The 16,352-nt window shown below is 35.4% G+C and overlaps 2 protein-coding genes across 3 annotated transcripts in view; both read right to left on the minus strand.

Annotated features, from left to right (window-relative positions):
* Nucleotides 1-742: 742 nt before the first annotated feature.
* Nucleotides 743-6,362, minus strand: coq5 (coenzyme Q5, methyltransferase). The gene is made up of 7 exons (XM_077521818.1): nucleotides 6,144-6,362; nucleotides 5,131-5,280; nucleotides 3,332-3,580; nucleotides 3,048-3,154; nucleotides 2,281-2,369; nucleotides 2,081-2,192; nucleotides 743-1,093 (listed from the first exon to the last, which is right to left on the minus strand). The coding sequence occupies exons 1-7, from the start codon at nucleotides 6,343-6,345 to the stop codon at nucleotides 992-994; spliced, it is 1,011 nt and encodes a 336-aa protein (XP_077377944.1). The 5' UTR covers nucleotides 6,346-6,362; the 3' UTR covers nucleotides 743-991.
* A 1,441-nt stretch (nucleotides 6,363-7,803) lies between these two features.
* The window catches only part of kremen1 (kringle containing transmembrane protein 1), a 72,728-nt gene continuing 64,179 nt past the window's right edge, over nucleotides 7,804-16,352 (minus strand). For both annotated transcript variants that reach the window (XM_077521762.1, XM_077521761.1), the window contains exons 9-10: nucleotides 12,828-12,912; nucleotides 7,804-11,282 (exon numbers count right to left, since the gene is read on the minus strand). In XM_077521762.1, coding sequence (XP_077377888.1) covers nucleotides 11,108-11,282; nucleotides 12,828-12,912 — 260 coding nt within the window. In that variant the 3' untranslated portion in view covers nucleotides 7,804-11,107. The remainder of the gene's footprint in view (nucleotides 11,283-12,827; nucleotides 12,913-16,352) is intronic.

The raw sequence follows: 16,352 nt of genomic DNA on the forward strand, positions 1-16,352 counted from the left end.
ACCACGTATAGAGGATGGCGTTTAAAAAAAAAAAGACCATGTATGTATGTAGTAAGGCGTTTTTTTTTTGTTTGTTTTTTTTACAAAAAACGGCCATGTATAGTAAGGTCTTTTTTTTAAAAAAAAAAACACGACCTTGTATAGTAAGTATTTTTTTTTTTTAAATCACATATAGAAGGAAGGCGTTTAGAAAAAAAAAACGACCATAGTAATTTTTTTTTTTTAAATGACCATGTATACTAAGGCTCTTTTTTTTTTTTTTTTTTTTTTTTAATACAAAAAACAACCTTGTATAGTATGGCGTTTTTTTTTTTAATGACCATGTACAGTAATGCGTTATTTTTTTGTTTTTACAAAAACAACCATGTATTTATTGTAAGGCATTTAAAAAACAAAACAAAACAAAACAAAAAAAGACAACCTTGTATAGTATGACGTTTTTTTTGTTTTTTAAACGACCATGTATAGTACTTTGTTTTTTTTTTAAATGACGATGTATATAGTTAGGCGTTTTTTTTTTTTTTTTTTTAACAACCACATAGGAAGGTGTTTAAAAAACAATCATGTATAGTAAGGCATATTTTTTAAAACTGCTTTTTTAATCATTATTTTTTGTCATTACTTAAAAAATAAAAAAATCTGCCTTTTTTTTTTACAAATATTGCCATAATTTACAAGAATAAAATTGCTGATTCTTGTCAATCTTTTTTTCTGTTAGCTTATTTTGGAGAAAAACAAACGATAAGACAAACATGAATTTATTACAACAGCAAATAACTCCAACAGACAAGTGTGAAAATCAGACATCATTCTCACAGTCCATTGCTGACCCGAGTTTGTTTCAGGAATGGAGATGACGTTTAAAGACCAGTTCAATCTGGATTGGACAGTGGGGAAAAAAAATAAAAAATGGCGTGATGTGATGGCGTGACGCTTTCAACGTCTGATGCAGGCCGAATCCGTCTGTTGGCGTCGGCGTGACGTTCCAACATCACAGCTTGAAGCCTGAGTGAAGAGAGACCACGCCGCCTGTCCAGTTGTGGTAGCGCACGCAGGAAAAACTCGCATCCTCCAGCAGTTCCTTCAACTCTTCCTGCGCAAAAAAAACAAACAACGCAGACAAAAACTCATTTCAAAAGAGTTGGAAACAAAAGTGTATTTGACAGCAAAAGATTTTTCCAGGGGAGGGGTAAAAGTTTATTTTTTTCTATGATTTTTATATGTTATATTATTTTATATTATATTATATTATATTATATTATATGGTATTTTTAATTGCCTTGTTTCTAAAGATATATTTGATCATTTGAGGGTTTTTTTTTTTTTTTTGGTTGCATACTTTTGCATATATATATATTTTTTTTGTAGGGGGAATTTTAAAAATGTCTTTCCAGTTTCAAAAGGTTGTGTGTATCTAACGCGTTTTTAACAAAAATGTTAATTTCTCAAGACAGCAAGTCATTTAGGAGAATAATTAAGTAAAAAAAAAAATTCAGAGGGAAAAAAAAGGGGCTACTGTATTTTCTTGATGAAAAAGTTAATCTTTTGGGAAGTCAGATTTTAGAGGCAGTGTTTCATTTAATTCTGATTTTGTATAAGTAGGTATGTTTTTTTGTTTTTTTTTGTCATTTGGAAGAATAAGAAAGCTTAAAAAAAATAAACAAGTGAAACATTTTTTGTATTTCGTATTTTTTCAGTAAATATTGTAAGGTTTTGAGAAAAAGTTAGATTTTAGAGGTAAAGTGTTTTATTCTTTCTGAAAAGTGTTGTATTAAAGGAAAAAAATTCTGAAAGTTTTTGGAAACAAAGTGGGTATTTTCCCTCTAGAATTATTGGGGGACACTTTTGAGCATAAAGCTGCCATTTTCAAGAGGAAATATAGTCTCATGAGAATTAGCATAATATGAGAAGAAATGAAGTTTTCCTGGAAAGAAATTATTCTCAAGATATAAACAATCATATTAAAGAAAAAAAAAACTTCATTCTTCTAAAAAAAAAAAAAATCATATTTTTTTAACCTTAAGATTTTCAATTCTTTTCCGTAAGTAAAGCAAATTGATGGTGTTGTTTTTGTGCTGACCTGAGCAGGAAACTTGCGGATGCTTTCCACCAAATACTGGTACGACTTCCAGTCACCTGCGATCACCTCGCCCAAAACTGGGATCACCTGAAAGCTGTAAGCGTCGTAAAGCCTACCAAAAACAAAAAACATCAGCAAATTGTTATAATATCATCTTTGTCGAGTTCAGACTGATTGTGCGCGCGTGCGTTTTGGTTCACCTGGCCAAGATGGGATTGGTCACCTTGCTGAACTCCAAACACATGAACCGGCCTCCGGGCTTCAGGACACGCACGGCCTCCTGCAGGGCCTCAACAAATAAATACACAACAAAAATATGAACTCAACATCTCTAAATGGTCAGATGACAATGAAGTCAGATTTCATATTATGCCAAAGTATTTTTTTCAACACAACAGTCATAAGAGGGGAAAAAAACAACTTTTTTTTTTCCCCCAAGAATTATTATTATTTATTTTTTTAATAATCTTGATGGTGATACAATATCTATTATACGTGTATATATATGTTTTGTTTGTTATATTTGTTTTGATTATGGATTTTTTGCACAAAAGATTATAACATCATATTTTTGTGTTTTGAGTGTTAAAAAAAAAGTTTTTAAAAATAAATACATACCTAATCACAATGAATAATTAAAATCAAATTTTTTGGGGTGTTTTTCTAAAGGGAATGCAGAGAGAATCGCCCTAAATTAAAAGCCAAATTTTAAAAATGGTCAAAGGGAATTCAAAAGTAATTAAAAAAAAAATTAAAACGTGATAAAAAAAAGAAGTCAGTCATAACTTTTACAAAATATTTTGTGTGTGTTTGTATTAGGAAGACAGTTATAATTTCCCGTGAAGAAAGTCACACAATTTCACCACATCCAGGCTATGACTGTTTTTTTTTTTTCTGGAAATGGGAGTTGAGAACATTCCGAGAATGACAACAATCAACAACAAAATAGCAGAAGTGAGCGCGTTACCAGGTCCACGTGCGTGACGTTGCGAAGGCCGAACGCAATCGTGTAAATGTCAAACTGGTTGTCGTCGAACGGCAGCTCCTCCGCGTCTCCCACCACCCACGACACACCTGACACACTCAAAACAATGACGATTGTGAAGATGAACAACTTGGACGCGTGGGGAAGCAAATGAAGCGCACCTTCACTAGAAAGTGCCTGACTTCATCGAGAAGCTGCGCTCCATTTGCTTTTTGTTGTTGTTGCCAGACAGCCATTTTGTTATGCGTGTGGGTCTGCGTCTTCACCGTCATCAAGGCCGACGCGCTGAGCTTTCTGCTTGCCCACTTTCAGCATCTCCTTGTTGATGTCACAGACCACCACCCTGGATCGGCGGGGTGCGTCTTCCTCACCCTCGTCGTCCCCCTCCCGGTTGCCCAGGTAACTGTCGCACATGTCCGGCCGTGACGCCGTCTGCGCCCAGTCCACTGTCCGCCTGGCCAGGCGACGCTCTTTTTGGTAGGCCACGTATTCCAGGAAACGGAAAGCGATGTCGCCTGCCATAAGAGGACACAAGATTAGGTACACCTGCCAGTGGAGTATTCAGTTTTTTTTGTTATGTTTTTTAAACAGTTTAGAAAACATGGACATGGCCACATCAGCCTAATTACAGGCCATCAGTGGAGCTTTTCAAAAATAAAATGTAATAAATAAAGTCACTTTTTCCCTCCACTATTTTTTTCCCCATTTTCTTTCATTTAAAAAAAAAAATCACATTTTTCCAGAAGAAAGTTGTGTAAAGAAATTAAAATATTTATTTTGAAGGCAAAAAACATAAATTTACAAAAATGTTTAGAAGGTACTTCTTTTCAAGTATATTTTTGGGAAAAGGTGTATACTTTAAAAGTAAAATATAATAAAAATCACATCGTGGAGAAAAATACACTAATCAATGTTTTTGAAAGAAAGATTTCTTTTAGAAAACAAAACATTTTTCAGAGGTAACGTTTTGGGATCAAAATAAATTCAAGTAGTCAATTTTCTGAGATAATATTTCCCCACCCAATTATTTTTATATTTATGTTTTTAAAGCGAGTTCATATTTTTAGGAAAATTTGTTTTGTTTTTTTTCAGCAAAAGACATCATGGCGAAAAAAACACTAATCAATGTTTTTGAGAGAAAGATTTCTTTTAGAAAACAAAACATTTTTTCAGAGGTAACTTTTTGGGATTAAAAAAAATTCTCAAGTACAGTCAATTTTCTGAGACAATATTTCCACCCAATTATTTTTGCATTTATTTTTTTAAAGAGAGTTACGGAAGCGTATTGAATTTACTTGAAGAAGAAGAGAAAAAAACAAAACAAAACAAAACAAAAACTCCTGTTGTTCTGACAAATTTTTTTTTGGGGCGGTTTGTTTTTTGGAGGTTTTCTTTTTCTGTTTTTCATTTTTTTTTCTGTTTTACTGAATTTTTTTTTCTGTCATAAAAAAAAATATTCATTTAAAAAAAAAGAGAAAAAATAACTCCAAAAAACAGAAGTCGGTGCTCTGTTTTTCTGAATATTTTATATTTTTTTTCCGTTTTTCTGAATATTTTTTTTTAATGACAGAAAAAAAATATTCAATAAAACGGAAAAAAAATGTTCTGAAAAACAGAATCTTTTAAAAATAATTACTCAAAAAACAAACAAAGCTTATTTATTTATTTATTTATTTATTTATTCCAAGTGAACACAATATGCTTTCGTGGAGAGTTTATATTTTTAGGAAAATAAAAAATAATAATAATAATTCAGCAAAAGACAAAAAGCAACATTTTTCCAGAAATATGTTTTTGTGAAAAAGTAACAGCATACAGCAATATTAACACTTTGTCCTAAACCTCTCAGATTTCCCCCAAAACACAAACGACTCCACACAGTCACCTGAAACCAGTGACACTCAATTACTAGTGGTAAACAGGCTCCCTCTTATGGTACAAGAAAGTAGGACTACCTAAATTCAGTTGTATCTTAACATTTAGGTCCTTTTCAAACCCAACTCAAATCAACCATCATTAAAGTACATTTTTGTGCTTATGCTTTTGAACATGCGACGGCACCTGCCTGTTCCGCCGGCCACGTCCAGGAGGCGAGCGCCGGGCTGGGGTTGCATGGCGTGCAGCAGCGCGTCTTTCCACAGACGATGGATGCCCAGACTCATGGCGTCGTTCATCACGTCGTACTTCTGAGCCACGTTCTCAAACACCTTGTACACTTAAAAAAAATAAAAATAAATAAAAATTGAGAAAAGGTTGAAATGTCAATCCCATGTCAACAAATATTCCACGTAAGAGACATTTTGTCCAAGGCATACTTCGTTCTGCCAGACTCCACTTGAATAAACTGCCAAATCACATTTTATGGACATATTTTACTTTGCTAATCTTCAAAATTATTTTAACGGGATTAATAGTAGGCTACACGTTTGGAGAGATTTCTAGTTGTTTTCTTATATTCAATTTCTGGTGATAAGGTACAAAACAAGTTAGGGGTCGTAGATGAGCAAACGTTTCAGATTTATCAGTCACAGCATATTTTGCAAATCCATTAATAGAAATCACACTACAGTGCAAAATGTTCAAAAGATGACCGTTAGACCTTTTATTTTGTCACAAATGTTCAAGATAGAATCTAAAAATCAGTATTTTCCCACGTTCTAATTACTTTATTCTACCAGATTCCATTCGAGAAACTGACAAATCAAATTTCCCTAATTATATAATTAGGGAAATTTGTATATACAAAGGTGACAATATCGTAAGAATTTGCTTTTTTTTTGGTTACTTAAAAATTAACCCTACCTCAGAATTTGGCATGATATACAACACCAAAAACTGCCACTGTTATTATTATTTTGCTATTTCTATTTTGTTTACGTTTTTAATGACAAGGAATCAGCGTGGTTTCTTGGGGCAAAAGAAAGTGTCAAATCCCGTACTACCTCCACAGACGAATTTTGTAAAATACTTTTCCATTGTAAAAAGAATATGTAATTTATTATTCTTAAGGGAATATACATAATTTCAGAGGCGATTAATTGATAAAATCAGACACGCAGAAGTTCGCCGTCAACTCACCTTTTTTCGCCTTTTCGGCTTCCGGGACAGTTTCGAAGCCGAAATGAGTGTTTTTCTCCGCGGCTCCGTCACTAAAACTTCGGCGGGACGGTGGTGCACAGCAGCAGGCTGACAGGCTCCAACTGCCCGCCGCAGAGAAGGAGACGCCCGCGGAAGATCGACGAAGAACCCTCCGAACCAGCAGCCGGACGGAGGCTGCCATCTTGACCGATGCAACGTCATTGCGCGTCACTTGACGTAATCAATAGGCGACTTACACCGAGTGCTTAAAAAAATAAAAATAAAAAAAATAAAAAAATAAATAAATAATATTTATTGACTCCCTGGAGAAATATTACGTTTTTCGGTTAATTTGTTAAAAATACAGGAATAGTAAAAGACAACGTACATTACATCAAATGACGGAACTTGCAAATAAAACAATGATAACGAACAGCACAAAGTCTCTAATTTTTTTTCTCTTCCCGTTGTAAAATGGCTTTAGCTTTTCACTTGTTTACAGTCTGTTTGCTAAGCTAACATGGCTATTTAAGGCAACGAATCACAAAGAGAACAAACTGTAATTCTGTAGTTCTTTTAATTGATTTTTGAAATGGTTACGGTGGCTTTCATTTGTTTACACTCTTATATTAAGGTGTGCTGTTGTCAGACAATAACAAAGAGCACGAAGATTTTTTTTCTTAATTAAAATAATGGATAGGTCAGTTTTTCAGTTACAAACTTTATAAGTACTGGTTGCTAACCAACAACAACAACAAAAAATTAATAAACAATGTCAGATCATCACAAAGAGCTCAGTTATATTAATGAGGCATTTTTGTTCATTAAAAAAAGGCCTTAGTCGGTTGGCTCTTCACTAATAATAAAGGAAAGTCACATCCGAGTGAGAATTAATATTTTTATTTTTTTCCCCCATACTCATAGAGTATCAAAAGAGTAATTTAAAAATTGAATAAGATTAATAATAATAAAAAAAATACGAATGGCTATTTATCTTGTTCAAGCTAAAATGTATACTACTTCAAATAATCAATTAAAATAAAGCAACCAAAACAAACTATAGTCTGTATGCAGCTGGGTTCCAACAGAGGGCGACAGAGTCTAACAAAAATACAAAGTTGAGCGGAAGCCCAATACTGCAAGAATGAAAATGATTGCTTTTTTTTTTTTTGTAGAACGTGTTTTACATAGGGAAAGAAAAAAAAACAAAACACACAACTCATTTAGCTTCTTTAAAATATGAATATACTTCATCATTGTTTTGTCATCAGTTAGCTTTTTTTTTTTGCTGGGCTAAACAAAATTGTTTTTTTGTCGTTTTGTTGCATATGCGCTGCAAATAGCTCATCATAAAAGTATGTCATGTGTTTGAAATAAGATTCCTGTGGCTCGTTGGAGTTGGACTTCCAAATGAGGGTGGGGGTATACAAAAGTATTTTGTCCTCTGGTTGGCCTGGCCCAGCATAATGATGATGATGATGATGGTGGGAGTGAGGCGCAGGGGTCCAATCTCCGTGTGTGTGTGTGAGAGCGAACTGTGAGCCATTTGCCATATCTGATCAACATTTTAGCATCACAACAAAACACGTCATGCCGGATTTGTCGCAAAATGTTTCAGATTTTCCCACGTGGAAAAGAAAGCAAGAGAAAAACATTCTTTAGGAAACATGCAGATTTTATTTTTGCAACCAGGACACATTAAATAAAACAAAGCAGTTACTTCACTTTTTTTCCCTCTATACAAAAGATATTTCCCATTCACATAGAAAATAAACAATAATTTACTGTATAAATTATAAATATCACTATTTATGCTATATACATATTTGTTTTATGAAGAAGAAGGAAAAAAATTGTTGGTTCTAGTTGTGGCACATTCACACACGACCATAAATCCTTATTTGCATAATTTGGTGCAAAATGAACATGCTGACTGGTTACATGGATTGGCCACAAATGAACTTTGATTCTTATCATTGGAGGCGGGAACTAATCGTCAGCAGAGTCGACGTTGGTGATTATTTGAGGAGAGGCATTTCATTGTGAGCGCTCCGGATAAGTGACGTTTTGCACTTACTGCTTGGCTGTATGACCATGCTTTTGTTTGATGTATGTTTGGCTAAAAATCAACAACATACAGCATATTTCTAGCAACCAATAAACATAGTTATACATTTAATTGAACACACCGATGTGTATTATCATTTGTGGATTGGTTTTAGTTCACACGCTGTCGATGTTTGTGGTGAGGCATTTAAGTTTTAGTGCTACGTTAAGTTTGCATTTACTTGATGTTACTTGTCATGTGGTTTATTAAACTGTATTTTTCTGAACCAATTATAAAGTGAACTAAAAAAAAATATATGGCACCTATTTGAGGAGAGGTGTTTAAAAGTAAATGATCTGTTAAATCAAGTAAGACCGTGCTGATGACTATAGTGGATTGTTGTCTGTTATATTAAATATAATTATTGTGTATTGTGTATTATTTTGTTTTCCCCTAGTCAAGGGTGGCATTCGTTTAAAGTGAGGCAGTAATTTAAAAAAAATATATATTTGGGCTTAAATCTCACTCTGGTGCTGCTTTTTTTTGTGTGCAAGTGCTCAGGTGTTTGTAAGTACATTTTTTTGTTTTGCATTTGATTATTTCTCCCAAGACCCGGTACACTCGTGAAGATAATCAGGCTTGTCGATCATATATTTGAAAAGATTATCCTGTGTTCTGAATAGGGATGTAACGATATCCAAATATCACAATACGATATTATCAGGATATGAAGCACACAATTACGATAATTATCACAATATTGTGGGGAGGTTGGCGATATTTAAAAAAGGTAACAATATTGTAAAAAAAAAAAAAAAAAAAAAAAAAAAACTCATACTAATACTAAAAAAAGCACAATATTGTGCTTTTGTACATAACAGCAATATATATAAACTATCTTCAATCTCTAATAACACTTAATATTGAGGCACTTACTCGCTATTGCAATCCCACATTGAGTTCGTCCACATATTAAACTCGCTTCACAAGCATATTACAATCCCCTTCATCTGACAATTAGTGTGGATTTTAAACATATAAGGGCAAAAACATGTCTTGTGAAAATTAAACTGCACTAAAAAAAATTAGCCACTAGACGGTGCGAGAACTACACAAATGGAAATGAGCCTGCCTTTTTTTTTTTTTTTTTTTTTTTACAGATGTTTAGCTTTTAAATATCGTGAACATGACGACGACGATATTGTGGCATTTTATCACAATATCGTTGTTATCGTTACATCCCCAGTTCTGAGCTGTGTCAAAGGGAAACTCAAGGCGAACATTTTCTTTTCCTTTTCGACATGTCCCCACTACTCTAAACACGGTAGTCTGATTCAATTGCAGTGTGGAATAAGAATTAAGCAGATGAATCCATGCATTTTCATCAGTCTTGAGGTGATGCCATTTTTTTGCCGACGTCAAGTCTCGCCCGTTTCTTGGGTTGGGTCACAAAATCCTTACGTGTGTACCCGGGCTTAAAAAATGTAAGTGCATCTGGTTAAAAGTACTCTTACTGCAACAGTACTCATTGATTAGTCGCAGCATCGCATTGATGATTAAAAAGAGTGGACGCACATTTTGTGGACAAAAAGTATTGGGACACGGCTTGCAAATTTTGTATTGAGCTCAGGTTAAGTGAAGTTTGTCACCTGATGTCTATTACTGCTTGTAGCATTTAAGTAAGTGCTCGCACTATGGCAAAATTAAGCCAAGTTTGCTGCAACTAGACGTGCTTTGATTTATGTATTATTAGAAATACTTTGTTTATTAACCAATACAATTATAGACGGATCCAAAGAAAGCATTTATTAGTGGTGAGGCATTTAAAGTGTGAGCACCCAGGCTTAGTATGGCTTCAAGGGCTGTGCGACCATGCCAATGTGTATTAATGATGGACATATGTTTTACTAAACATACTGCAAATGTTATTAATTAACTCATTCACTCGCAGCCATTTTGACTGAAGCACGGCTGTTTTACTGGATTTTGACTGATTTTGCAAGTATTGTGTTCTATTGCTATTAAAACATGATGGAACCCTACCAAAAGAAACATTAGAGTCTCTTCTTTCATCAGGAAGGAAATTATTATTTGTATCTGTTGAAAGTACAGCCTTGCAGCAATTAGCATTAGAATACAGTTTAGTTTAATCAATATTCAAATTCCTGGTGAAAACACTGGCAAAAAGAGCTTGTTGCAACATGGCCCTGGCTGATCTCTTTACTGCGACTCTACTCGTTTTTTGTTGTTGTTTTTTTAAATAACTACCACTGCTTTAAGCCACCTATTCTGCACCAAAGCCTTCTATATGCTCTTGCATTAAAAAAACAAATAAACAAACAAAACAAAAAAAACCTTAAAAAAAACACTCATTCAAAACCCTTTGGTTTTGGTATCTGACGGTCAGGTGCTTTTCAGTTGAATCTTGGGTGTCCCAATACTTTTGTCCCCCGTACAGAATTACATACAACATTACCCCCCAAGGACCCGCGTTTCAAAGCTAATGTGAACAATATGCTCAGTAAAGACAAAGAACACAAATGAACTGGTCATTAAATTGCCTCGGCGCGACTATTTACAAAGTCTTAGAAAAATAAATCCTCGTCACGTTATGAGACGTGTTAGTAGAGGGGGCGGGGGTGGTGGGTGGGGATACGCCTCAAGGCACTTGAACGCCACACGACTCTAAAGACTTCCAACCCCACCCTCGTGAGCGTGTCCGCTCCGACTCGCGAGCAACTCACAAGTCGTGGCCCCGAAAACTTCTGAAAAGTTCCGAAGAAGCGGCACCACCTTTGACGGGGGAAGCGACGGCATCCTTGCCAGACGGTGCCTTAACCCGCGTTAGCCGCTTAGTTAGCTTAGCGCCTCGCTAAGCAAGGAGTTCAAGAGGAAGCGGTGGGCGGGTAAGGTAGTGCTAGTTGCCCACCAGGGGGCTGAGGTCTCCGTGGTGATGGTGGTGGTGGTTCTTGAGCTTCTTCTTGAAGAGGGAGATGGTGGAGGGCCGGTACAGGATGATCCACGGCTCCGACGACGTCGACGTGCTCTGGCTGCAGCTGTCCGAGCTGCTCACTGTCGGGACTCGGTGAGACCTGGAAGGAAAAAGACAAGGAACATAGGTTAGTGATAGATTGATATTTTTTCAAGGATACCCATTATTAGCTCATTTGCTCCCAAAAACGAAAATACAGTCTCGTTTAAATGTTTTAAGTGTCCCAAAGTCGTATTTATACGTTATTTTTTATTTTATTTTTTTTATGTTTTTTTTTTTAATGCTAGAGCATACAGAAGGCTTTGATGCAGCCGCTGAACTGAAGGGAACAGTTGAAACAATGGTAGTTATTACAAAAACGGCCAGCAGGTGGCAGCAGAGCATAAGAGATCAATCAGGGCCATGTTGAAAAAAAGCTCAATTTCTCACAATTCTAAACAGATTTGTGAATATTGATTAAACTTAGCTTCTAATGATAATTGCTGCAAAACGGAAACAGACAGAAATGTACTTTTTTCCCTGATAAAAGAAGAGACTTTGATCTTTCTTTTTGGTAGGTTCTATGTTTTTATAGCAATAGAACACAATATTCTGTGGGCCTTGCAAAAAAAAAAAAAACAGTCAAAATCCAGTAAAACGGAGCAATGAGTGAATGAGTTAGTAGTAAAGGAGGTCGATAACCGATATTTGGAGCTGATATTCCTTTTCATCAAAAGGGAAACAAATATCGGCTTGAACATTTTTTAATTCGAACTAAAAGTTCAGGGAGTTCCCAGGGGCATCAGTGTGTCTTAAAAACCGAAATGTAAACTTAAGTAAATCGCTACGTGTTATTTTCTACGTGTTATTTAAAGCATTATTAGCTTTCCAAAATTTCGAAATATTTGAAATGTTACATTTTTTTATTTATTTTTGATATAATTTCAAACAATTGCCCCGGCTGATAATCAAGTCTATCCGTAACAGGTCCATCCTAAGTTTGAACCTTCCGTGAGGAAACTTACCGTGAGGAAAAACAACCACAAAAATCTGTCGCTTCTCCACTTGGGGTTGAACTGATTAATCGGTTCATTGATGCATCACGTCGTTGATTTATAAGGCACAAAAAAGGTTTTGCAAGTGACCTGAACTGCAAGTCGAACTATAACATGTGATCACGTCCACTTTTTAAAATGGTAACTTTCACATTTAAATGTAATAAGTTTCACATATTAATACAGTTTCACGGTTTCATGTGATAAGCTGCACTAGTTTTTAACATGATCGTGTCTTCCCACGATAATTTTCACGTTATAATGTGACCAATTTTACATTTTAACATGATCACTTTGGCGGGATAAGTTTCACATTTTAACAAAATAAGTTTCCCTTTTCACACATTAAAACGTGAAACTTATCACGATAAAACACAAACTGTGTTAAAACTTAAAAATGATCATATTAAAATATCGTGACTTTTTTTTGTTTTTTGTTATAGCAACAATACACCTCTGTAATCATTATCTTGGTGTTGACTACAAAAAAAATTACTCAATCTCACAAAATTTCAAGCTAGTCAAGTCATGACTTCAAGTTGTGTAATATTCATCAGTCACGTCAGATATTTTACGTTAGCCACTCCGTACATAATTGTGGCGAAACATACTTGACTGTGACGTGCAGCAGCAGCTTGGCCAGCATGGCGACCACAGTGAGGATGAGGAGGCCGGCCAGGGCGTAGATGGTCCACACTGCCAAAAGACAAAGCGAGGATGGGGGGTGGGGTTGACACGGTAACGCGGCGTCAGTGGTGTCGGCCAGCCCAGAAAAACAAAAACGTGCAGCGGGCCGGAAGGACGAGCATGCGAGGAAACAAAATCCATTAAAATCCATTTAACATTTTTTTTTTTTTGGCAAGTTCATCACAAAGGCATGTACATATATTTTAAAACAACTGCCCTGGAAATAAAACATAGATGGGGGAGTTTGGATTTACTCAACCTTCATTTCAGGATGTGTCTCATTGATGAGAACCTGTTTGACATCTGGGAGACGCACGTGGGGGTGTTGCAAAACAAAACATCAATGTCACACTAATTGGTCGCTTCATAACCGTGACAGGAAGGTTTTAATTGTATCGGCTTTAGATCATATGCACTTGTAGGCAGTTGGAAATTTGGAGTCGTTGTCAAAGGTAAGGTGAACGTTTGGTACGACCAAAAAGACTACGTTAGCGTACACATTTTGTAAACATCCAAAAAAACAACGATGTCCTCCATGAATTGGATGGAAATTTCAAGATGAGCCTAAAATGCACTTGATCGGTGAACTTAATTTGACCTCCTCGAGCTGAATGACAAAATTCACAAAATACAAACCTAGCATGCAACTTTTCGTGAGCACAAGACAGTTTTCAACAAGCCTAATACTTGTTTGTAAACATCCAAGAGGATTTATAGTCTTTGACGAAATTAACATCCAAGTTTTTTGTTTTTGTTTTAAAGACCGCAGCAGTTTACAGTCTTAGCAAAAGTAATGTTTGCGTTTCGTAAACATTAAAGAAAATTTTAATGTTCGACAAATGTAATGTACTGTTTCCGTTGACTAGTCAACAGTGTTGCCGGTAACGCGTTACTTAGTAACGCGTTACTCAAAAAAGTTGCTTTCTAAAGTAACTAATAGTCTAACGCGTTACTTTATTCTACAAAGTAGTCTGATTAAAGTTACTGTCCAGAGAATCAATGCGTTACTCCACATTTTCATGAAGAAGGCAAACTATCTCACTGTTGTAACAGTCACAAACAACTACTGCTAACTACGAAGATGAGGCAGAAGTCATTGATCACCACACTGAATTCAGCCATGGTCTGGTCATGAATGGTTTGCACATTCAAAACAAAAGTGATGATACTTTTACTACTAGTTTTATTAACCAACAGGCACACAACACAACAAAAAAAGTGTGCATTATGGACCATAAAAGTGGTAAAAAAAATAATTTATAACTGGTCCGTGAAGCATTATGGGATGAGGTCGTCTCCGCCCTCTCGCCAGGGGGAGTGATGTCAGACAAGTTACCTTTTCAGTAGGGGTGGAACAAAAAAACGATTCGACCGAACCATCGTTCGTCAAGGGGAGCTAAACGACCGTATCGGTTGCGAGTGAGGCTTTATGGTTTTCATAACAATAGCAAGAGTTCTGCGCCGTGCTCTACTTGTTTTGTTTACATTTCAGTAGCATCACCATTCAAGCTACTTCCGTGTTTCCGTGCTCGCGACACGGCGCGCGCGCGCGCGCGCAACGAGTGACAACATACAAATGGAGACAGTTAGCAGAAGCCGGTGCCGTACATCTCTCACATTTCCCATGGCTATCGAGTCCTCTCGGTGCACTTGTATGTCTCGGGCCGGCGTTGGTACTGCGCGCGAGCCAAAAAGAATAACTCCCGTGACGATCCAATGCATGGATTCAAACGACACAGGTATGTCCCACAGCCAACACACCAGCTAAGCTAAAAGCACACTGCAAGTATCTCATTTCTCAGTTTGTGGCTCCCTGTCAATGTCTACAACTAGCATGAGCAGCAGATAGGAGAACTGAGACGTGCCCGCGATTACGACAGCCCAAAAAACAAAATATAAACAGTAGTGATTCTGTGGTCATCATCGTGTCTCAGATTAAAAAAACAAAAAAAGATGTCATACATTAACCAAAAATGAAAGTGATGACAAAAGAAAAAACAATTGTTAAATACAAAAATTGTTAATTAAAAAGGGAAATGAACTTTTGGAAATATTTTTGCATATATTAAGTGGTTAAAATGTGTTTGATAGATTTATTGTTCCATAAGGTGGCTTCATATTTCTTTTGGCTGGACGGTAGGTTTATTTCATGTCTTAAATTTATGTTTCTGAAATACTTCACAATGTGGAAATATTCTGTTTAATTGTGTTGGTGTCTGTCTAAAGGTTAAATATTTATATTTAACATTAAATTATCAACCTTTTGTTTTCCTGATCCTTATTTTGAAGAGAAAAAACAAACAAACCAAAAAACAATTATAACTGTCAATAACTACTAATAAATATTTAAACTGATACATGTGTACACACTGGAATAGCGGAACAAACAAACAATAGAGGAATTTAGGGGATTTTCATTTTCAACCTGGATAGATTTTTATTTTTTGTTTTATAAAAAGTATTTACGTTACAAGAAGTCAAGAGAGACTGCCTATTTTGTTTTTCATAAAAAAAAAACTTTATTTTCATGTTAAAAATGCACTTTCAATAAAGTATTTGGAACTCCGTTTCTACTGCATTATTTTTATGTTGAGATGGTGTTATCGGCAGCTGCTGAAAGTAACTAAAAAAGTAACTTTTAATCTAACTTAGTTACTTTTAAAATCAAGTAATCAGTAACGCAATTTAGTTACTTTTAAAACCAAGTAATCAGTAAAGTAACTAAGTTACTTTTTCAAGGTAACTGTGGCAACACTGCTAGTCAACAACATAAGCCGTACACGTTTTTGCATCCAGTGCAAATTTTTTGTTTTGTTTTTGTTTTTGCCAAACCTAATGTACTGTAACACATTTTTTTTAACATCAAAGGTAATGTTAAGGTTGTTTGTAAACATCAAAGACAATTTATTCTTAAAAGGATATTTGGACAAATCTAATGCAACATTTTGTTATAGAATTCTGTTGTTTCAAAGGCGATTTTGTCTTATATTTTTCCAAATATTTGGACGATCAACGGGTATTTAAATTCTTCGCCAAACGTAATGCATTTGTTTACAGCAAAGACTCGGTGTGTGAATTGCCTAGTACCTGACGATTCGATTTGCATCCCGATTCATAGGTCACGATTCGATTCGATACCGATTAATCCCAATCCAAATTTATAAGTCGATTGTTGCGATTTTTTTTAAACTCAAATTTAGAAAATACTAATCAGTAAACTTGTACATGTACACTGACAAAGGAAATTTAGTACGTTTAAAGACGTTTTTTTTCTTTTTCAACTAAATGACCGTTTATGTTTTGTAAACATCCGCAAAACTAAATGAACACAATTTACCAACCAAGCATACGTCTTTTTGTGAACATCAGTGAGAATAATTTTTTTTGGGGGACGCATTTTGTCTCACCAAAAATGATGTAGGTCATCGAGGAACATTTCCTGTTTTTGT

This window comes from Festucalex cinctus, chromosome 5, assembly GCF_051991245.1.
Source record: "Festucalex cinctus isolate MCC-2025b chromosome 5, RoL_Fcin_1.0, whole genome shotgun sequence".
Classification (NCBI taxonomy): Eukaryota; Metazoa; Chordata; class Actinopteri; order Syngnathiformes; family Syngnathidae; genus Festucalex; species Festucalex cinctus.

Coding starts and splice junctions, on each gene's coding strand:
- coq5 (XM_077521818.1), bottom strand. CDS start 6,345: ATGGCAGCCTCCGTCCGGCTGCTGGTTCGGAGGGTTCTTCGTCGATCT. Junction 3,581..5,130: donor GGACGTGGCCGGCGGAACAG/GCAGGTGCCGTC, acceptor CTCTTATGGCAG/GCGACATCGCTTTCCGTTTC. Junction 2,193..2,280: donor ACCAATCCCATCTTGGCCAG/GTGAACCAAAAC, acceptor TGTTTTTGGTAG/GCTTTACGACGCTTACAGCT.